The sequence below is a fragment of the Magnolia sinica genome, chromosome 1, assembly GCF_029962835.1.
Source record: "Magnolia sinica isolate HGM2019 chromosome 1, MsV1, whole genome shotgun sequence".
NCBI classification, from domain to species: domain Eukaryota; kingdom Viridiplantae; phylum Streptophyta; class Magnoliopsida; order Magnoliales; family Magnoliaceae; genus Magnolia; species Magnolia sinica.
This window is the reverse complement of record NC_080573.1, coordinates 5,550,483-5,575,093: the sequence shown is the minus strand read 5'-3', so window position 1 is coordinate 5,575,093 and position 24,611 is coordinate 5,550,483. Positions and strand designations below refer to the sequence as shown.

The following is a 24,611-nucleotide window of genomic DNA, read 5'->3' as shown; positions in this document are numbered from 1 at the left end:
GATGATCCTTTGCTAAAGTTGGCGTGAAACTCACACACTAAAAATCCTTTAAAACTAAAAAGAAAAAGGATTTCGAAAGAGGGTTTTCGGAAACCCATCTTAGTATTGATGTCATATGTATTTTACTTAATACTCTTAACTTGTGGGATTTTTATTTCTTTTTCATACTTGTGAGTTGTGACTTGTTGTTTTAATTAGACATATTATTAATTAAAGTGGCTTGCTAAGAAAATTGTTGATGTGATAAGTATTTGATATGGTTTGTAACTTTATATATGTAGATTGGCTTTAAATGATAATTAATAACTTGTTTGAACATGTTTATACCTTTTTAAAAAATGAATAATCTTTTAGGCATTTTTATATTGTTTGTTTTTCTTTCTTACTATTTATTATATTTTTCCTATTTTTAAATTAAAAAATAGAAGTATCATGTAGCTTATGCTATAAGCTACGCTATTTACACTACACGCTACAGAGGGTTGAATGTTGCGCAACACGCTACTGCTATTTAAAACACTGCGCATAACAGTTGCCACCGTTACCGTTAAGTAAAACATGATTATGATCCTTGATAGAGTGGAATGGAGGAAAAGGATTCATGTAGCCAACCCCAATTAGTTGGGACAAGGCTTAGAGGATGATGATGACAATTTCAACAGGAGCGAAGATTCAAGAATGTGTTGAGCATATCCATTCCATCAAAAGGTATAGACATTAGTATCTGTTACAATCTCAAGCTTCAATGAAGTATTTTCTATTTCCAAGGCTGGCAAGAATGAGCATGTGAAGAACATGCTTTTGTCAAGGCATAAGTATCTAGGATGACATCTCCTTAACAATCAACATAAGTAGAGAAGTAAACGAGGAAATGACGATGAAAATTACAATTGGAATGAAGGAGATGAAAGTGGTTACATTTTGATGTGTTGAACTTAATAAGCTCTCACATAGCAGCTTCATCACAGTTTGGTTAGATTCATGTGCCTTCATTTTGGTGTTAAACGTGATTTTGATGAATGGTATTGGTTTATGTGAGCTTGTGTTACAAAGATTTTTCTCAATTTCTTAGCAACTTATTCAATTTTTTTCATTTATCTAATACTTTTGTCACAGTTTTTCCCAAAACGAATCGCCAAGCCAACCAAATGCCAGGACACTGTTTCAGCAGGCATATTGAAATGGGCACCAAAACAAATTTGAGACTTTTGTGATTTAGTTCCTCCATACAATTTATAGTAAGAAAAGAAATCATAATCATGAATTTAAGTTTAAAGAAAGTATCCAGTGCTAAAGGCTGATATCTGAGTTAGTTATCAAGCAATCAATATCATTACAACTGGCAGCTATGTTTGAGATCCAGACTGTTCTTCATTCCCTACTGTGGAAAGCCACATGCCAAAAAATAACACCACATACTGAATCACGTATCATATTAAATTACTTTACCGTGGGCGGATAGCAGGGATCGAACCCACATCTTCTCCCTGGCAAAGAGAAGAGCTAAATGTCCCACCATCAGCTGGAAGGCTCTTCTTACTTACTGCTGGTTACAATTTTCCCAAAACACCTATCTGTAGTTTTTGATACTCCTCTAATCCAATGGCCCAGAATGCTCAATCTCTCTGATTTCAGGGGTAAAACCGCCATCGTAGGGTCCAATAGATGAAAGGCCCAATCTTGTACATGGCACCGCGTGTACACATATTGAATACTAGATAACTTAGATAATCTTTATAGCAGCAGATCCTCTCACTTACTTCTATCCAAAAGAAGCCATTCTAGTAAACACCATTGTGGGTGAATCTATTAAAAAGAAAGTTACTTCTACCTCAAGAAAAAGCTAGAAAAGATGGACTTAATTAGATAATCTTATTAAACAAGGAGCTGGAAATCATCTCCTAGCAAAACAAGAGCTCAAACAAGATAGAAGTCTTTATACATTCCAAACAGGCTATAAAGTAGCGTGAGGCATTGGTAAAAATACCTGAATCTCAATAAGAAAAGTTCGAGACCCATCAATAATTACAGCAACAGCAAGTCCAGCCAAAACCTCAGAATCAGAGTAATTTTCACTCAAGAACATCTCACTAGGATTTGACACAGCTTGCAGTCCAGATTGTGACATTTCAAATACCCCAAGCTGAAAGAAAGAAACAAATCTGTTAGTCACACAAGTAGAAGAGAGATCCCATGGCTATTGATAATCTGATGGAGCATTTGTAGGATACATTTCAACTAGAGAGGTAATGCAAAGGGTTTATCAGCTTAGAGGAGAAATACTCCTGAATCAATTTTTGTTAGGATATAAGCATCTAGATCTCTTCTACTAGGGTTACTCAATAAAATGAAAAATAAAAAAATCCCATAAATAGTACTCCAATTCCACAAAGAAAGATTTCATGGTAATCTCCAAAATCCCCCCAAAAATTAATAAAGGAACTAATTAAAACAATTAAGAAGTTACTACCCTAAAGCGCTACAAAAACTGAACCCAAAATTTAGGCTACAATAATGAATAGTGAGCCAAGGGGGCAGTGGAAGCGGATTGCGTCGTGCCCCTCTGCAGGGCCCACCATGATGTATGGGTTTTATCCAGGCCGTCCATCCATTTTGAAAGATCATTTTAGGGTATGAACCCAAAAAATGAGGCAGATTCAAGGCTCAAGTGGACCATAGAGTGGGGATTGAACACTCACCATTAAAAACTTCTTGGGAGCCACGCTAGTTTTGGATCAAGCTGATATTTGTATTTTTCCTTCATCCAGGTCTATTTGACATTATGAACATGTTGGATGACAAATAAACATCACGGTGGGTTCTACGAAGGTTTCAATGGCGGGCATCATTATCGCCGCTGCTTCCTTTGGTGTGGTCTATTTAAGCAATGGATCTCCCTCATTTTTGGCCTCTCGTACTAAAATGATCTGGAAAACTGGATGAACGGCATGGATAAAACCCATTCATCACGGTGGACCCCACAAGCCCCTGCCTGGACCGATTTCTGTCCAGGTGGGGGCAGGATGCAATCTGCTTCCAGGGCAGTAGCCCTCACAGATGATCAAATTACTACCCTACGTGGCCTCAAACAACATCACATAGTAGAGTGTCTGCGGGCATGTGTGATTGATTGATGAGGATATGAAAGAAAGGATGGAATGTAATCCTTGTCAGTCACTGTTGTCTTTTGCATCATGAAGAATTGATAGGTTCAGATTTCAGCCAAAAAAAATTGTAAAGTATAGATGAAATACGAACCTATAGATGAATTGTCATACAGAAAGGGGGAAAAAATGAAATTGGTGAATATCATAGAAGGAAAACAAAGGCATTGGACAACAGAAGTCTTGATAAAAACAACACAAGTACACAACATATACTGAGGCAATACCAATAAGAAACAACATATAACTGAGGCAACACAAAAAGATCTGCTGATACAGAGGATTCAAATATATAGAAACTACAAAGAAGAAAATAAATATAGACACATGGCATGTTATAAGGACCTCGAAAGCATATGAAGTCACAGTAACAGAATGCAGCCTTCAAAGACATCATAAAGCAATGGTTAAGTCAAGAATATAATTAAAGTATAAAAAAAAAGGGATATAAATTATTATTACTTTAACCCTATCCAAATGGTTGTGTAAGGGAGAAATACCAAATCATGCATGGCCATGGGGATGAACATTAAAAAGGAACAGTGCTTAATAAAAAAGAGGTGGTCTGAAGTTCAGCTGGTTGGATTACAAGTAACAGTCCACCCAGTGGATAACTTCCATCATTTCATGCGTGGGCGACATCCAACTCATTCAATAGGTTGGCCCCATCATGTGGACCACCAGGTGTAAAAATCAGACATATCTTCTCATTGAGAGGACCACACTTCTATTTTTCTATTTATCAATGGCTAGATGTTGTTTTCTATGGTATGGTTCACCTGATCAGTAAATGTGGCTAATTTTTGCACTAGGTGATCCTCATGGTGGGACCAACTTATTGGAAGGGTTGGATGTCATATCCACATAATATGTTGGAAGTAATCTTCTGGGTGGATGGAAACCATTGGACTTGAGACCGCCTTAAAAAAACATAGCATTAAAGACCTCATCGGTGGACCCAAAACGGTTCTTCACTGATCGCAGTAAACGATGAGACGAGTACTTCTCACCCTGAAAAAGTAAAATGATATGTAACAGTGAGGTTGGATCCAAAACAATGAACTCAGAAACTTTTAATGGACTACATGAAGAGACCAGGAAAACATTTGCAAATGAAGTAAGATGAATGCATAACTATGATGTACAATTCAAAATTATAAATAGCTTATAGATTACAAACTGAAAAACTTGAGTAGTCCTATTGACAAATGTACATATAAAGAGAAGATTAAAAAATAAAATAAAATATTTTAAACTCATCGGTTTGCAAGTTGTATTGCATTCTTTCTTTGGATTCTCGATGGGGCCTTCATCGCTCATGAATATATCAATTCAAGGCACGGAGAGCTCAGGCGTCAGGTTATTTCTAAACACAACACGCAGAAGGCCTACGATTATGTGAACTGAAACTCCCATTCTACAAGTTGAGATTGGATTTGGGGATCAATAGAGAAGTTACATACTGGAATGTGTAGTCCACACTCCATATACTTTCCTGTTTTGGTCAATAGGACACCTAAGGGACTCTACAGGGGGGTAGAAGGCATGGTTTTGAATATCCGACCGTATTGGTGTATTGATTGCGCTAAAAATGATACAATAAGGGGATCGTACTGTATTGGCCCATTTTTCCTCATAACTTTTTTTGAAAATTTATCAAAAATAGGAAAAACTGTGAAACACTGTAATCTATCCCAATTTTATGTTTTTAACATGTATTCAATCCAGTGTTTTAGCAAATTGCCTGCAGTGCAGTGTTCACCTCTCTGAAGTGCGAGGCATAAGCTATGTAGAGTGTAACATAAGCTCCACGATGCATCTAGATTTTTAACTAAAATAATGAGAAATATAGGCCAAAAAGTAAATACAAAAATAAAAATAGCCACAGAATTTATTTAATATTGTTGCTCATATTATGACACTAAAAGAATTGAAAACATTAACTAATTTTTAGTAAAATATAGCAAAATGTAACAAATCATTGAAAATATTAATTGATTGTTTTAATGAAATGTGTGGTGTAAACTACATACTGATTAGAGTACACTACTTAGCGTATAGGCTACATGGTGATTAGAGTATGCTACATAGTAATGCAGAGGCATTTTCACACCGGGCTCAAGTGGGGTTGCCTGTGGGATGCAGGGGCACACTTGGGGTGGGCAGCCCATATGAGGCGGGTGGCTCATATGAGGCAGTACCCATGTGATGTGGGGCCCGCGAGGGGGGTTCGGCCGAGGTCCTAACCCATGCGATGTGGGGCCTGGGCTATGAGATAAAGGGATCAATTCACCATGCTCTATCAGTTCGAGCGTTTAAAGCAAGTGGTTAATTGTCCTGCATCACATAGCGTATAGGCTACATAGTGATTAGAGTACGCTACATAGCTTATGTAATGTTTCCTGTAGCATTGAGCATTGAGCTATTTTCACGTGGTGTGTAGAGTGAAGGCTACGCTAGCTATATAGTGTAAGCTACAGGCTACATAGCATAAGCGATTTAACTGATTCAGTGGTGTATCAAACCAGTCTTTGGTAAGAATAGTCTGTCGGCTTGATATTTTGAATATCAACCAAATAGGCTCCAATCAGACACAAATCAAGCATTATTAATAGATTAGGGTCCATTATATTGAAAAACAATAAAAAGATGATACAAAAATGAAAAGGTGATATTATTTTCCTTCAAAATTTTCCCAAAAATGGTCTGTTCCACTTTAATTCATCGAACATCACTCAAATCTTGTGTTTTGATCTCCAAACTAAGCCTATATTTAGTATAAAATGAGTTTTTAAACTTCCTCTATGGTTAACATGAGAAATAAGTGGAAATATAAGTAGAAGTTGGAAAGCTTTTTCTGAAATGGGGCCATCATGGCCAAATCAGCCTATATTAGTTGTATTAGCCCCATATCAGCACCAGTACGGCATGTATTGGCTGATACCCCTGTGTGTGCAAATATATGTATTGAAGCAAACAAATTTGCGCTCGTATCACGTATCAGAGTAGGTTGATAAAGATATGATAAGGACATAATACAGCAGTATCATAATGGATATTTATGACCATGGTTGGGGGCTGAATCAGGAGGAGCCAATTCCTATTTGATGTGGCTGTCGAGGCCCTTAGCAGTTGGCACAATGTTGGAGAAGGTTAGAGAGGAAGTTGTTCTTAGTGGATTGAGGGTGGAAAAAATTAATTTCCAAGTCTCCCACCGACATTTTTTTTCTGGATGACAAGATTCTATTATATGATTCAAACACATCCCATAGCAATAACCTGAAGAAGATTTTGAGGTGCTTAGAGGCTGTTTCAGGGTAGAAAAACTTCCCAAAGATGACTTATTAGGATTTAGGAGTCAAATTGGGGGGAGTTGACAAATCACAGTCCCACCATCGGTCTCCCTCTTTGTTCCAAGAAGCCAGCAAAACGCTTTCTTTTTTTTCCGGTTGAAGTGGACACCTGTCCTTGCAAGAGGGTCACGTTGTTAAAAGCTAAAACCATCATTGGTGAACAACATGCCGGCTTACTTTATGTCCCTTTCCCATAGTCATGCAAGTATGATAAACATATTGGAGAGAACGCAAAGGAACTATATCTAGAGAGGAACAGAAGAAAGCCATAAATTCCATTGGATGGACTAAGAATTTTGTGTAGGCTGAAAATGCAAGAGCGAGTGGCAATTAAATCATTGAAGGATATGGCTGTTGATATGCAAGGAAATGGTTATGAAGATTTGGGTCAAAAGATGGAAGCTCATGGAAGCAAAAGATGTCATGTAAATACGACACTCATGAGGAGGATGGCATACCAAGGTTTGTCACATTAAAGGGTGGCTAGGTTGTGGATTGTAAATTTTGGGGTGGAAAAAATCTTTGGTAAGGAAATTGCCTTCAACATTGGGGCCGGTTTACAGCTTCAGTTCTAGGAGGATGTTTGGCATGGTGATAGACCTTTTAATATTGCCTAAACTTGCTTGTACCAGGTGACACTTAGAGAATGAAGTTATGGTCTATCAGTGCTATAACTATGCAGAGGACTAGGTGGTATGGAATCTGACTTTTCTAAGGAACCTTAGCAAAGAAGAAATGATGGAACCCTTAATCTCATGGAGCGGATGAGTTTGTGTGTGTGTGTTGAAAAAAAAAACCTTGAATAGGGCCAATAAGAGGGAGTTGACCTTAGCAGCTCTGATAAGGTCCTACATGGGCCCTGTAAGGGTGATTGTATTTGGGTGGTTGATGAGGAACGATAACGTACTGATAGTTGATTATATGAGAATAGACAAATGATCCTTCCAAATTTTGGTATTTTATGCCTTCAAGATACATAATAGTGATCCTACATGGGCCCTCCAAGGGTGATTGTATTTGGGTGGGTGAGGAAGGATCAGTAATCACCATTAATTTTGTGAAAAGTAGACAAATAATCACAACAGCCAGTTCCAATATACCAAGTAAAAGAGGGAGCCTAATATTTGTTGGCCAGCCAGTTGTAAAACTGTTGTTGTTGTATCATAAAAGCCAACTGCAAACTGCTAGGAGTATGGCTAAGATGATGACAGTGATGAGTCAGATACACCACGGTCATATCATGCTATCTCCTGTTCCCATACTGATATCTTATCACCTGAATATCAATACTCCAAGCCTATATACAAATCCAGGAACCATAGCTGAAGGCCACAAAAATTTGCCCAGAAAACCCCAATTAATGATAAAACAATTTCAATGACCCTTCTAATGACCAATCTATCCTTGAATGGACTTCAATAACTAAAAAACTACCAAACTACCAATTACCCCTGGAAAACATGGCCAGATTAAAGCATGAGGCACAAAGCAAAGTGACAACAAATTCACATACGGAAGCTTGGAAGCAATCGTTTCAAAATGTTAGCAAGAATAAAATAAATAAACTAGAAATCAGGAGCAGAAGCGCGATTCGAAGCAAAAGCAGCATCCAGGTAAGGTCCCCACAACTAAGGCCCAAACTGTTTTGCCATTTCGTCCCACTAGAACAACTTACCCCTATATAACACGTTAATTTTCATGAGACGAAGATCTTTTTCTTTTAATTAAATGATGGCTCAAAGCTCAGATGTGACTCACAATCTTTTGCAGCTATTAGTATAATGGCCAGAAATATGCACCCAATAGTGTTAACACTTTCACTTCCAACAATCTGCGCATCATTCTGCTTCCCAGTCTCTACTTGCTCCATTTGACCAATGTCTGACACTTTATAGAATTGGTAACCAACTAAGAATCACCATATGCATATGGAAGCAAATAAATGGTGGACTATTAAGAGTTTGCAAAAAAAATGATTACAACATTGTTTACTTTTCATTATTCATACAATACAATCAGGTTATGATTTCAATATATATTGGCAAATAAGGAAAATCATACCAATAAAATTCAAACATGAAATCAGTATATAAGGGAAAGCAAGCATTGAGAGTATATAGGAGAAGCACTTCCCTAGTTATGTTCTAAGGGCCACAGCCCCATGTCATGTAGCTTTGCAGTCAGTCAAATGTATTTCTATTACATATTAACAGTCAGATAAAACAAAACCTCAATTCTCCAGGCAGGAGCAATCCCTGAAGATAAATATGCAGATTGATTGGCATTGAATTTTAAAAATGCAACAACCAAGCTATTTGTTTTTAGGTTTTAAAAAAAATAATAATAATAAATCGAATAGCAAAATAAACCTTCTCCCTAATTCACAACATAAAATATCATTAATTTGTGTTCTTGTGCAGTTATTGTCTTGAATTAAGCAGAGTTAACAGCACAGCTGAGTCTAGGGTCCCTTGAGGGCACAACCACAGAAACATGCATTTTCTCTATGACAACAATCATATTGAAAGAGATTCTTCGAAATAACATGATACCAACTTCCATATATAAAACAGCATCCACGATGTGCTCCAAGACACGAGGCCCTGCTATATCTCCAGTTTTTGTCACATGTCCTATCTGAAATGAGTGAAGAAGATGAGGACATGAAATTCTTTAAATATAGCACAAAAAATCTGAAGAAAAGGAGAAAAAGAAACTAATAATGTGTGGCTACATCTGAGACATTCATATACAATGAGCAGCTGCAACATGAATACTGTGAGTGATATGTACTTAGTGAACTTTTAAATCCATGACAAGACAAACTACTATAAGTCCAATAAACATCAGACTATGCAAAAGACCAAAAAAAAGTAAATAAATAAAATAAACAATCTCAGGTCTACTAATCATTTGTATATAGATAATGCCCTCATCCATGAGCAAAACCAGATGATTGGCAATCAAATGGAAACGGCATTCCAGCAATTGAAATCAGTCAGTGTAGCGAGTACCGCACTACTAAATACAAATATCTGTTTGGGAACGCTTTCACAAAAGGCTCTAGCAAATAGAAACTTCCATCTAGCAATATAATCAGTATAGGTAAGCCATCCGCTGAATATAGATACATGTTTGGCGAGTGCTTTAATGGAAACATTTATCGGTTACCTGATGGTGATTTTTGGTTTCCTTGTAAGCATGTTCTTCCTATCAAGCCTTGGGTTTTCTGTCACTTGTCATGGTTTTATTGTAAATATTAGAGAGCCCTGATTTCAAGTGAGAACCATTACTTCTTCAATGACTATAATTTGAATTCATAAGAATATCAAATTCATGGAGGGGAAAATAAATGGCATACACTCCTGAAAAGTAAAGCCTCTAGGATTGTTGCTCCACCTAAATCTATCCATATGCAGTAAACAATTTAAAGGTCAAGTGGAAGCTGAATATGAACCATGTAACCAAAAAGTCAGGGACATATCTCAACATAACAATTCTAACAGGCAAGGCCTCTTTTCCCCTCACTTTAAAAAAAAAAAAAAAAAAAAACAGAATGCTCCTATGGCATGTTTAGTTGACAAGAAACCACTCTTATAAAAGTATAATGATCGTTGATGAGACTTCTAGGGCAATCAGAAGCTTAGGTTTTCTTTTTTTCTTTTCTCCATCGGTACGTGAGTGTTCTTCTACCATATTTAACGAATGTGGAGGCAGTAACACAAAGGGGCAGGATTACGCCATTGTGCTTAGGTATTTTGTCTAATTCAAAATGTCCTGGACATTTATTTTAGACCAATCCATAAGAAGGCTGTAAATGTTTGCTTCCATGTTCTTATTGATCAGTGATGGGATTGGGGTTTGTGCGATCCTTTTTATCTCCTTCAGGGGATGGTAATGCAGGGGCATTTCCACACCGGGCTTGAGTAGGGTCGCCTGTAGGATGCCGGGGCACACTCAGGGTGGGCGGGGCCCACGGAAGATGTCTCGTGTTCGAGACTCCTCACCGGGGGTGATTAATGCGCATGTCACACCGGGCTCGAGTGGGGTAGCCTGTGGGATGCGGGGACACACTCGGGATGGGCAGCCCATGTGAGGCGGTACCCATGTGATTTGGGGCCCACGGGGGGAGGTTTGGCCGAGGTCCTAACCCATGAGATGTGGGGCTTGGGCTATGAGATAAAGGGGAGGTTCGTCCGAGGTCCTAACCCATGAGATGTGGGGCCTGGGCCATGAGATAAAGGGATTAATTCGCCATACTCTAATAGTTCGAGCTTTTAGAGCAAGTGGTTAATTGTCTTGCATCAGATGGAGAGGAAGGAAGTCTACCTCTCTTTGTTAATCGAGGTTGGGACATTCTCAGAGACCACGTGAATAGATAAGCCTTTGGTGTCTGATGATGGAGAAGATGGAGATTCTAGTGGAAGAGCATTTGTTACATCATGGTCTCAAGATTTCTCTATTATAGGTAACAAGATAAGGAAGTGATCAATCTCATGTTACAAAACAAAGAGAGGGTGGGCTTGTGCCATTGATTTTGGAATCTAGTGTTGAACTTCCATAGATTTTGAGAACATATAATCCTGGTACTGGCCTCAAGCACCGCCCCAAATTTGGAATTTCTCCAATGTTAAGACATGGGAAGAACCACATGACACTAAGGTGAACCGCCAAAAAGAAGTGAACCCCTTCATGGGCTAATGGCAGACAAAATCAGTGGACAAATCATGAACAGAAACAGCTAGAAGACGGATGAAAGTCCATTTCTTTCGAGATGAGCTGGGAATGATTGCATTCCCACTCTAGCTTCAAAGGTTGTGCCAATTGCCAAAACTGTAATTCATGGGCACTTTTGTCATTGAAAAACAGTGATTCTTCTGTTATATTATTTTTCTTTTGCTCTGTCAGAGATATAATTCATGATCTCCATCTCATATAGACAACGGATGCCCCAAAAGGGACTTGTAGTTTTCTCATTCACTCGCTGACCCAGTCTTACTTTACATTCTAAACAAAACTCTTTCAACACATTGCCATGAAGTGAAGTGCCATCTGGAGAAGCATAGTGCATGGTTATGCATTATTGAGTGCCCATGCTGTCTTCTTATAGTAGATTGACCTCTCCAATCTCTTCCCACATGACATTTGAAATCATTTGTCAGCTTGTTCCTGTTAGACTTACACTCCCTTCTTTAGTAACCTATTTTTCTCCCATGACAAAATCCTGCATGGCACCCAAGCGCATGTCATGTAGTTCGACTAATGGAGCTAATGAGGTTTAATAAACTAGTATGCTACCAACACAACTGATGAGTTGAACAAAGTCCAATCAACAGAAGTTTTGGTTAAAACGCCCCAAAATTTTCAAGTGACATGTGCCACGATCCAAATCGTCCATTCACTCATACAATCTGTGGAAATCTATGTGAAAACCAATTGAAAAACATTAACCCTTAAAATGTGGGCACTTCGTTACAAGGATTCCCTTTTTATGAGTCATAAATCCTAAGGTTAGCATCATCATACCAAGTGCTTCTTTGGAATCATAAGCAATTCATGGTGAGACCTATTCAATAGATGTTTCAAGATGATGATTGGACCTGTTTTGTTTCTCTTCCCTCTCGATCTTGAATATCCATTTTTCATGCTATTGATTGGATGGATAGGATCATCCAACCCAGCCTACTTTTTTCACCATGAAATGAATGAACGGTTTGGATAGATGATTAGATGTGCCACGTATCGCTTAACAAATTTTAGGACGCTGCTAATGTCCCCATGAAGGTGAGGACATTAGCATTCCTCCATAAATCTATTATAAATATATTATATAATATTGTAAAATGAGTGTCTCTGGTTATTAATGATAAGCTAAGTTAGATTTTCTTAAATATTACTGTTCAAGAAAAATACTTAATAGTTACCGATCAAAAAAAAAAAAAAAAAACTTGTAGTCATATGATTAATCTTAAGATTCTTAAATAAAGGCTATATGAATTGTTATCTTTTTTCGACAAAAGAGTGACCCCCACATGTATATAGGAGATAAATAGCAATAGGGGGGCTATTTGATACTCTGGCAGTGAATGACACTTGATATGCACACACTCAAGAAGTGTGCACATAGCATACAACTCAAATTAAACAGATAATGAAACCCATTGATGATAATTCAATAGTCCCAAAAGCAGAATTGTTGTGCAATCCTAACCTCTGATTGCTGGACGTGCATGTTGAAATATGACCACTGGATAGTTTTCCCTATTAACCATTCAATAAATGTCCACAAATCTGATAGTCAGGTAATTGAGCAAGCGCAAGTTTTGGTACACGATATATCAAAATTGGGACCAACAAATTTGTTTATTTTAATTTGAATTGCTCGTATGCAGCATATGCAATTCCTAAGTAATTTCTAAGTGCCTACGTATTATCCATCACACTGCCAAAGTAAAGTACCAAAATTTTCTCAAAGTCATATATATATATATATATATATATATATATATGGAAAAGCAGTTCCTAGGAGTTGGAAGCGTGAATCATTAGGAGAATAATTGCAGTTCGTACAAGAATCTGAATTGAAAGTGCAAAGCCACAGTTCAAAACGAAAGAGTTAGGTAAATGGAAGCATCCTGCAACTAAAGTTCAAACCTGATGTCGGGAATGTGGGTTTAGAATTAAGTCTTCAAAGAACACTCCTCTCCTAAACTCCCAAGTACGTTACGGTTTAGTTACTGGAAATTGTATTTCATTTACTACTTGTATCATGTCATCATATCCTTAATAGTCAAATCCAATGTATAAACAAGCCAATAAAAGATCATTGAGATTCAATAATCAATCAGCAGACTCCATGTGATGTTAACTTACCAAAAGCACAGGTATACTTGTTTGCTTTGCAAAGCGCAACAAGGCTGAGGTGCACTCTCTCACCTGTTACAATCAACAGAAATTTAAGCAAAAGACAGGATAAACAGAGACAAAAGATCAAACTTAGAAGAACAGCATAGCATCGTCTTGATCACGCAACTTCTTTTTTTCTTTTTTTTATCAGTAACTACTTCATTAAAAGAAACAAGAAGGGAAAAAATACAAAATGCATTAAAGCAATGGGTAAGAATCACCAAAGAGAAGACTTATGAACCTCTTCCTTACCAAGGACATCTCCAATACAATCAGCCTCTCCTAAGGACATGATTTTCTTTAACATCCATAGAAAGTGACCTCATCTTTAGGTCATTTAAGATGCTAAATTCAGAGGAAGATAAGGCATCCCAAAAGCCCAAGCAATAGCAAAAGACGAATACCCTCAACAATGAGACAGTCACTAACCAAATTCACAAAGATATCAATATAGTTGTACCAAGTGTGAAGAAGCAAAGCAGCAACAGATTTGGGTGTGCGAGCAGAGAAGCATCAGTTTCAAAAAAACTCAAGTATAAATAGATGGGAAGTGGGAGAAGGAGAGAGAGTCCGAAGTGCAATTTGAAGCAGGAGCCACACCTAGTTAGAAGAATCGTGCAATTAAGGACTTCCACTAAATCTTAATCACCAATAATTCTGCTCAATTTGAAAGCCCACACACAACTGACCCTGAGATGGTGAACTTGATAACTCCACACTCATCTTTTGGAACACCTATACTAAACATCCTGATCAGTTTTAATTCAATTCTTCTGTTGTGCTGCATCATACACGGAAGATCATGCTCAAATAGTCAGCTGGATGAAATGGCAAGGAACCTGTTGACACATTACTGACATGTCAACATAGTCACACCCCACAATGCATCTTAGCAGAACTATTGTGTGCTTCCCACAACGGGAACACATGGACAACTCATTTCTACAGCATGCAGTTCACTTCAACACTTAAAATTGCAAAAGCATATTAAGGGATTGAGACTTTCTATCAAACTATGCCTATCACTCACATACTAGAACTTCCACAACATAAGGAGACTCAATATAAAGGAGATTCCATATCCATAAACCTTTTCTTTTACAGCTAATGTACAATGGCCACGATTGAACATTTGTAGGCTTGAAGGACTTTTGAATACCACCAGCAACACCATCTAAGCCTTATCACAACTAATTCAGGTCAGCTACATGAATCCTGTTACGCCATTCCACTCTATCACAGACCATATCATTAGTTAAAACAAAAAGTCTTTTCTTACAACCTCCACCCATGTCCTTTTGAGCCCTCACCCCATTAATATTGATGCTACTTCTAAGATCCCTCGAATGCAGTTATTCCTAATTTTATCCTACCTTGCCTTGCCACTTGGACTTCTGAACAGCAAATGAAAGCAGTTGAAATAATTTCTCCAGTAACTTTCTTTGGGGTCTGCTTGTTTCGCTAATTACCCAGGTAATTGAAAGAAAAAGTGGCATCATTATAATTTTATCACTACTAACCAAACATGAGAATCATCGGTCAAATGCAAATGTATTTAGGAGACAGGTAAAGGAATTTGTAATCATGGCATTATCATGAAAATCTCAAATCCAAACAGCGACATCAGTGTATTTTAGTGATGATTTGACATTAAAGTAATGTAAAAATGCCATCAATACGATTTTAGTGCAAAGAAACTAAACACAGAAATCGGCAATCAAATGCGAATGTTGTTAGGAGACAGGTAAAGTAATTTGTAATCATTGCACATTTCCTTTATATTATCGTGGTAATTGGTGAACTAAATAGGCCCTTAGCAAAATGGCCACAATAGATGATATGGTATAACAATGATCCCATTATTTCACATTAGATGAATTGTCAATGGTTTTCCGTGGGAAGCAATCTTCAACATGTGAGATATTCCAAAACATCCCCACTTTAATATGCTCAAAGAAATGAGGTCAACAATAAGACATGATGAGGACATCACTTCACGTACAGCCTTGCGTACGTATCAGAGGAGGCGAGCAGCACCGATTTTCCTGTGGCTAGGCGAGTATTCGTGATCGTACTGAAGACCCCATGTGCATGTGCGAGCAACTGGAAGACCCCACACTGGGAAGATGCACATGGGTTGTTTATGGAGTGATCCAGACCATTGGATCAAATGGACGTGACAATTGGACCGTTGGATCACATGAACGGGCCATTGATCATGGATTATCCACACTAGTTTTCTTAGATTTTATCAGCGTTATAGGATTTAGTTTTGTTTATGTTATGTTTGGACATCATTATGAGTGCTTTAGTTGATTTTGGTTTGACTAGGGCTATTTTCGTCAAAATTCACAAAACAGGGTGTTAATCGTAATTTTTCAACTTTCTAAAAGCTATAAAAAGAGAGTGGGCGTGTGACCCTCTCCCTCATTAGGTTTTGTGAAGAGAGAGAGAGAGAGAGAGAGAGAGAAGGCTCTTACTTTTTTCTTCTTCCATCTCCATGCGATTTAAAGATGCTTTCATGCGATTTGAAAGGGAAATTGGTGCGAGACTAATCTTCATCAACGAAGGTGCGATGTCTCTATTTATCCCCACATAACCATCTCTTTTCCCCTCCATCAAGGTATTGTCTTCAAGTTCTTCGATTCTCACAACCTAACCTTTCGTATTCTCCTAAACCCCTTTCTTCCAGTCCCGAAACCCTAACTCTAAATCTAAATCCCTAACTTTCCTACTTTCCCAAATTACCCAAACCCTAATTCTTACCCTAGGTTGTAGTAGGTTTTCTACTTTGAAATAGACTATACCCTATGCCAATTGGATGTCCCTACATCCATTAAATCCTAGTTTCTTCTTATCTAATGATCTTATATGACGATGTTGGTAACTTAGGCTAGGATTATGCATGATGTTCTTTTGGTTTTCATGGGATTTGTGATGATTATGGCAATGCTTGTGTTTTTTTGTTAATTGTCTTAATTCTACTACTTGATCTTACATGTTCTTTGGTTCATGCATCGGTCCTACATCAAGACATGTGTTGAGAGTCAAGGGAGATTTGTTTAAAATGATGAGTTGTTGTGATTTCAAATAGTCAAATTAGTTATCATATTGTGGCACCACTTTTACTCGTTAATAGATTTTACCAATTAGTAACCCGCAAAACAATACCAGATATTATGCTATGTTTCCTACAAAACAATACAAGATATTGTGCTATGTTGACATGCATTGAAATAGATATGAATGTTCGATGCTCCTAGACATCGCCCGCCCATAAAGTAATTGATTTTGCGTGCTCTTTTATTTTTGGGTATCGTTTCCCATATAAATAATCTAATTTTGATTGGTCAAATGTCGAAATCGAAAATTGCTTCTCTCAAAAGACCAGGGGGATGCTTCAGGTCCTAATGACTACCTTGTGTTTTTTCAAGTGTTTTGGGAAGTGGTGAAGGGCGATGTGAACTTTGTAACTGAATTCTTTGAAAGAGGCGATCTTGGAGCATCGTTTATAGCCATTATCCCAAAAATCAAAGGCACGCGATGTTTCAAAGATTTTAGGCCAATCAGTCTCGTAGGAAGTCCATACATGATCTTGGCCAAAATTCTTACTTCCAGGTTTCGAATGGTTCCTGGAAATACTATTTCGAAGCAATGTTTCGAATATCGTTCGTAGCACAACAGTAGTGTAGCACCATGTAGTGTAGCTAAATAGAATAAATCCCTTGTAGCGTGAAGGTTTACAGCGTATGCTACAATGTATTTTTTATTTCTTTTAAGTTTTATTTTAAAAAAATTGTGTAAAACTCACATCATAAAAATTTAAAAAATAAAAAATAAAAAATAAATAGATGTAAAGTTAAAACCAACCTGTTATGTTTACTTTCACTTAAAATGGTGGTGATCCTTTGTTAAAGTTGGTGTGAAACTCACACACTAAAAAACCTTTAAAACTAAAATGAAAAAGGGCTTCAAAAGAGGGTTTTCGAAAACCCCTCTTCGTATGGATGGCATCTGTATTGCACCTAATACTTCTAACCTATGGGATTTTTATTTCTTTTCATGCTTGTGAATTGTGATTTGTGGTTTCAATTAGACATTATTAAAGTGGTTTGCTTAGAAAGTTGTTGATGCGATAATTATTTGATTTGTTTTATAACTTTATATATGTAGATTAGCTTTTGATAAATGATAATTAATAACTTGTTTGAACATGCTTATGCCTGAAAATATGAATCATTTGTTAAGTATTTTTATTTTTATTTTTTATTTTTTTACTATTTATCATATTTTTCCTATTTTTAAATTTAAAAAATAGAAGTATCGTGTAGCTTAAGCTATACGCTACGATATTTATGTTGCATGCTACAGATGGTTGAACACTACACAACATGCTACCGCTATTTAAAACATTGTTTCTAATACTCAAGAGGTGCATTTGTAGTAGATAGATAGATTCTTGGCAATGCTCTTATAGCTCAAGTGTGTATTGATTTGAGACACAAGGATAGTAAAAGGCAAAAAGGGCATCGTCGGTAAGTTGGATATTGAGAAAGCTTACAATCACGGAGACTAGGATTTTCTTGACTACATACTAGGTCAACAAGGATACGGGCAGAAATGGAGAAAGTGGGTGCGAGAATATTTAAGGTCATCTAAGATTGGTCAACGGGTCTCCCAACGGATTTTTTTTAAGCTTCGAGAGGTCTCCGACAAGTTGATCTGCTCTCTCCATTCTTGTTTGTAGTGATCATTAATGCACTTAGCAAGATGCTTAAGAGGGGCCAAGTTGTTGGTCTTATTCCATGTTTTTATGTGGAGGAAGCGAGAGTTCAAATTTCTCATCTTTAGTTTGCGGACAATATTATCTTGTTCTATGATGCAGATAAGGAAATGATGGATAATCTTAGGAAAATTGTGAGGCGCTTTAAAATGGTCTCAGGCTTGAGGGTTAATATTTGCAAGAGTGAGCTTTGGGGGATTGGTATGGATAGGGATGAGGCGGCAAGTTTGGCGGAGGTTTTTGGGTGTAGCTAAGGGTCCTCATAATATCTTGACTTACCACTGTGCACCAGAAAACCACCTAAGTATTTTTAGGATAACGTGATTGTATGGATAGAAAGGAAGCTTTCGAAGTGGAAGAGTAGGCATCTTTCATTGGAAGGTAGAATTACATTGATCAAAGCGGGCATGTTTAATTTGCCACTTTATTTCATGTCCCTCTGTAAATGTCCAAAAGTGGTGTTGGATAGATTGGAGAGGTTAAGGAGAAATTCTCTGTGGCAAGGTGCAGTAGAGGCTCGTAAATTCCACTTACTGAAATGGGAAGAGGTATGCAAGCCGTACGAAGAAGGGGGAGTGGGAACAAGGGATTTGGAAATAATGAACATTGCTCTTTGGGTAAATGTTTATGGAGGTTTGGTACAGAGGAAGGGAGCTTGAGGAGATAAGTTATTGTGAGCAAGTACGGGGTTCAGGAAGAGGGATGGTGGGTTATGAGGTCCTCTTTATATAGGGCTTCATGCTTATGGAAGGCAGTCGCTAGTTTGGAGGCAAAATTCAAGAAGGTAGTGTAGATGCTGGGAGGGTTTGATTCCGGGTGGATGCTTAGACTGGTGAAGGGTCGTCCCAGTCCAAGTTTCTAAGGTTAGCACAGTTGTCTCCAAATATGAACATCCCCATAGCTTAGTGTTATTCCATCTCAGGAGGTGGGGTGGTTTGGAGTTTGGACACCCGCTTGTCGAAAGAACTGGAAGGAAGAGGAAGTGGATGAAGTCACTAGGTTGTTGGCGTGACTCTAGAGTTAGTCCCATGGTTGATGAGAAAGATGAGATGGTTTGGTGGTTGGATGGTTCCGATCAATTTTCTATTTGCTTATTCCTTAAGCCAATTAGAGGGCCCAGGTGGTCAAGAGGAATTGTTGTAGTGCTCAAGTTTGGTACTATGGTGCTCCCCCCGCGATGGCGGCATGGCTAGTGGAGAGGAACATAGTGCTTACAATAAACAATCTCCAAAGAAGGGCGATGGTGCTTCCAAATGTTTGTGTTATATGCTTCAACAACGCTAAGTCGGTGAACCATCTTTTGATCCATTGCCATTTTTCTTGGGCAGTGTGGGTGAAATTCCTGGATTTACTCAAAGTTCCATGGGTCATGTCGGGTTCGATTGAGGTGCCTTTTTTATGGCATGGAGGAGCTAAGAAAGAAGGATGCTGTGAAGCCTCATTTTTCTGGCAATTTTATGGGCCCTTTGAGGGGAAAGGAATAATAGATGCTTTAGGAATAAGTGTGGATCAATCTGGGAGGTGTTCACAAGGTCAAATCTTGATATAACGGGTTGGGTTTCCTGTTTAATGGTACTGCCTAATTCATCTTTGTCTAGTGTATTCGGGTAGCAGCTATTTTAGCTTCTCAGGTTGTATTTGCTTTTTCCGCCCAAGTTTTGTTGTAACGCATGCACGCGCATGCGTGTGCACACAAATATATAACCTATTTTAGGCTAATTAGTATTTTTATATCTGGGGTTTCCTTACATACAAGTAACTAAAATATATATTTAAAAATGTGTTGATATTTTACACTATTTGTATGAATAGGTCATGAATCCGACTTTTTCAAGCCACCAAGCTTAACAACATGCATTTGTGTTTGACAATGACACAACGAGTCCGACTATATATCTAGCATGTTGAGCAATCTTTCCAAAAAAATGATTATTTTTAGAGAGAGAGAGAGAGAGAGAGAGAGAGAGAGAGACTCTAAAGGAAGTTCAGATTATCAATGTATTTTAATCTTCTTTAACTGTAATATGTATCTTCCTTCTCAAATTAAATAGAGATCATAACGATTTCAGATAATTCGACCTGTGAAACACTTCCAGCACTTCCATCCAATCCTCTCAAATAAACAGTCTGAATAGAATCCACAATCAAAGCTCGAGGAGAGAGCCCTTGAGCTTTTTCCAATATGTCCTGAAATAAAACCAAGAATATCAATCATTTGATGAACGAATTACCCCCAAAAGAATGCTTGAAATGTAATTAAAAATCATAAAGTTCATTAGACATGCTTTCTTGAGTTTGACTCATTGCATCAGCATTATCCTAAAATATAGAATTCACAGAACTACCCTATGAGCAACAAGCTGTTTATCACAAGAATGAAAATTAGATTGTAGGACCAATAACCAAAGCCTACACACAAGAAAGCTGAGTTTCAAAAGCATGCACCTCAACATCTGTACTCGAATACAAGAAAAGGTCATTTGTCCCAATTCTCATACGATCAGCTCTGTTTGCAATTTGCTCAACACTCTGCCATAACATATTGAAACAATTTTAAGTTTATCGCAAGGAAAATAAAGAGATGGAAATGAAAGGCATCAGTGAGTCCAAAAGCCCAGGAACCACCTTTAATGGTATGGAAACTAAATTAGAAGGGCGTTGCCACAGAACAGATTCATCATCATCATCATCAACACCTGATCCCAACTAAGTGGGGTCGGCTACTTGAACCCTTTTTTGCCATTCCAGTCTTTCAAGGGGTTTGGAATGTCATATTGTTCAGATTCTGACAACAAATATATAAATGAAACTGACCTCTTCACCTGAAACATATACTACTGGAGCTGGTTCAAAATCACGTCCTTCGGCAAGAATTGCAGCAATCTTCAAAACAAAACCATCTCAATCATTAACTATATCAAGAGAGAGGAAAAGGATACATTCATGAACCTAACAGTGATAACTATTTTCTGTTTTGATTGGAAAATGTTTATTAAGAAAGAAGCCTGAAGGCTTCACAAAAGAAACAATGAAGGCATAGCAATAAAACACTCACCCCAGCCCTCTCGAAATTGCCCCTCCAAGAGCTGACAAGGCATCTAACTCTATCATTCACCCGGGAGATTGATTCACTTTTATTGCTAAAAGAGTTATTATTCTTTCTTTCCATATGAAACACAGATGGTAATAGACAAATATTCCATAAAAATTCTCCACCTGCGATCAGCACTCAAACACACAAAGCACACATTTAATATTATCATTTCATGTTCCTAAGATGATTGCTGTTAACACTTCTTGCAACCAACCAACCAACCAAATGCAATGAACCTAGAAGCAGTGCCTTCACTACCCATAACCACAATGTACGGTGAGCCCAACCCATCCATACATCAACTTCCAATATAGGGATTTTATGGGAAACTACCTAGCCAGCTCTTTTTATTTTTTTGGTAAAACTGCATAGAAGACTCCCACTTCTACAATCACATGTTATGTTTTGAATGATCAAGTATCACTCCTAATAGCCCCAGGACCAACCCCCCCTCCCAAAAAAATAAAAAATAAAAAATCTAAACAGTGGTCAAAACGACTTATTTCCCAACCCTAGTGTCCAAAATATCATCGATAATATTATTAATAAAATTGGCCAATATTGTTGTATCAAACCTTGGCGATACAGATACTTGGGTAAATACACAGTTTACATGTTATCGCCACTATTATTGATAATGTTGACGATATCTTCAACTATCATATATTGATGATACTGGCATTAATATTTGCAAATTTCCATAAATTCAAAAAAAAAAAAAAAAAAAAAAAACCAATTCTTTTATTTTATTTTTTGCGTTGTGGGGCTGGGGGGATCACTTCATGGGGGTGTTTTAAAGTATTTAATGCATTAAAATCATATTAAGTAATTACACATTTTGTCTGACCACACAGTTTTAGCCCTGTATGATGGAAACCTATAATCTTAGTTGTTTTTTGTAATATTTTGAGTCCAAAGTGTGTAATCATGTGTTTTTTACCGTCTCTTCAAGTTTCAATAAAAAATTCCACCATTCCACCCATCAAAAGAAAAAAAAAAAAAATCACTATTTTCCTAATGTTTCCCGAATGACGGTGTTACATACTCCAGTATCTGCAAAATCATTGGTGATATCAATACATGTTTCCATATCCCAAGGGTGTGATACATATAATGATAATGATGCATAAAAACTTTACCAACCCTCTCATAGCAGCCAATAACTCTGGCATCTTCCGCAAAGATGGAAAATAAACACAACTAAAAAGAACTACCAAACGACTTATAGCCACACTAGCTATCCTCCAAAAATCTGATTACCATTCCACGCCGAATTTCCAACATGATCCCCTTGGCAATATTGCCCATTTTGTATTTCCACGCCCCTGACTCCGATGCCGCAACAAATTGGGATTAACCTGCCCATCTTCACGAATACCATATCTTATAACAATCACTTTCTTTTTCTTTTTTACTTGATACAATACTGAAAATTTTGTTAAGAAAAGAAAAGCATGGGCTATTCTAAAACAATCACTTCCTTCCAAAACATCATCGTCCTCTCTAAACCTCCATAGCCATTATTTCCACTAGGGCTTTTTTCATGACTTCCGTTGACTCAATCCCAGTAGCTTACACACCTCCTTCCACTCTAACAAGTGAAACTCATGCTTCTCTTCCACCCATGCCATATAAAATCACTTTATAACCTTTCCAATATATCGGTAACACTCCTAGGGCACAGATAGAAATTAAGTAGGACAGAAGTGTGACATGTCCACTTCAAAAAGAGCAACCTGACTTACTAACAGCTATAAATTTAAATATTCATTTGCATAAGTAACACTTCACAACAAAATCCATAAACACATTGCCCTACAAGCCACATAACCCCACTTAAATACTCAACAATTGATATAGAGAATCAAGCTGTACCTGCAATAATAGGGTACTTTTGCCAACGCCAGGATCACCGCCAACTAAAACCAAGGAGCCTATAAAGAACTCAAATCAAAGTCAGCAGGAAAAATCGAAGTAACCCATTCACAGATAATTACACGTATATTCAGCCAACCATAAATAAACTGAAAACTATACATACTCAAGTCAAGGGGGGAAAAAAAAAGAGGCCATATTACCCCATGCAAGTCCCTGGCTGTACAAGTTTCAGGGATTAGTATGAAACAACTACAGGGGCAACTCCAAACTGACCGAGGAAACATTTCCAGGCACATGGGAACCAACTCCTTTTGCAGAAATTGATAACAAAATCCAAAGAACGGGTTTAACTCATATTGTTGGCATTTTTTACCATTTCAAAGAATTCTCAATGAAACACACACAAAAAGATTTGCACTTTGTCCATAAAATAAAATCACAACGAAGTTACATGCAACCAAAATTTGCACATTGCAACTTTGTATGTAGCTTAATGATGAGAGCTAAAGATCTAGATACCAGTGAGAGCAACTGAAAAATATACTACAAGCATGGGACAAAACACCGAAGTTGGCAAGGTATATCCCTTTGCCATTTGATAGAGGACAAACTTCAAAGTGCTCTTTGATCATCTAGAATGGAACAGACATGACGAACTTAACTGGAAAAAGTTGTCCATCTTGATTCCCATCATCAAGAAATAATAATTTGCCATGTCATCACAATTCCAGTGGTTCACAGGCACATGATCTTGCCAGGACCATGGGCACTATTTAGCTTGGGAAAGGATAGCTGCTATGGAAATGCAGATTTGGCCAGCCTCCTGGTAGAGCATTCTGCTAAGATTTAAATTGTAAAGACAGGGGCATTATTCTGCCAATTCCATACAGTGGAATGTCTTGCCTAGTCAGACTCAGATGTGACTCAGCCAATTTGAACACCTTCCTCCATCTCTCCTTTTCTTTTTCCTTTTAAATCATCATTTATCTACAAATATGTATATATATAACATAATTTTCAGTTGTCTCGAATCCTCTTGCTTGAGTTTCCTAACTCTCAAAATTTTATTATAGCTCTATGAAAGAACCTGTCAAGATTGGCCAATTTTCTATTTCAATAAGATCACTATCAAATAACCTGATTGAATTATCATTTCTAGTGAGTCATATTTATCCATTTGGAAGTTTAAACAATTCAATAAGGCTTTTGATAACATGTAACTTGAGTTGGGTACTCATTAATTATTTAATTCTCATGAAATTTTGGATTTTTTTAACTGTGAATTTGGAATATAATCTTCAGTTCATAATTTTCAAACCATGAAATAGACAGTATTCAAAAGAATAAGGCATCAATAAACAACTAAAAATCAACAAAAGAATAATTATAAGAAATTAAAATTAAAATTAAAATGTAACAAACCAAACAGTATA

The 24,611-nt window shown here is 37.4% G+C and overlaps 1 protein-coding gene across 4 annotated transcripts in view; it reads right to left on the bottom strand.

Annotated features, from left to right (window-relative positions):
- LOC131237572 (uncharacterized) overlaps positions 1 to 24,611 on the bottom strand; it is a 41,243-nt gene that overhangs the window by 8,488 nt on the left and 8,144 nt on the right. For all 4 annotated transcript variants that reach the window (XR_009167319.1, XM_058235432.1, XM_058235423.1 and 1 more), the window contains exons 3-10: positions 23,176 to 23,234; positions 21,021 to 21,089; positions 20,652 to 20,735; positions 20,286 to 20,393; positions 13,391 to 13,453; positions 9,074 to 9,154; positions 4,110 to 4,175; positions 1,988 to 2,143 (exon numbers count right to left, since the gene is read on the bottom strand). Coding sequence is in view for 3 of the 4 variants with exons in the window: in XM_058235432.1 (XP_058091415.1) it covers positions 1,988 to 2,143; positions 4,110 to 4,175; positions 9,074 to 9,154; positions 13,391 to 13,453; positions 20,286 to 20,393; positions 20,652 to 20,735; positions 21,021 to 21,089; positions 23,176 to 23,234 (686 nt within the window). In the remaining variant the exon portion in view is untranslated. The remainder of the gene's footprint in view (positions 1 to 1,987; positions 2,144 to 4,109; positions 4,176 to 9,073; positions 9,155 to 13,390; positions 13,454 to 20,285; positions 20,394 to 20,651; positions 20,736 to 21,020; positions 21,090 to 23,175; positions 23,235 to 24,611) is intronic.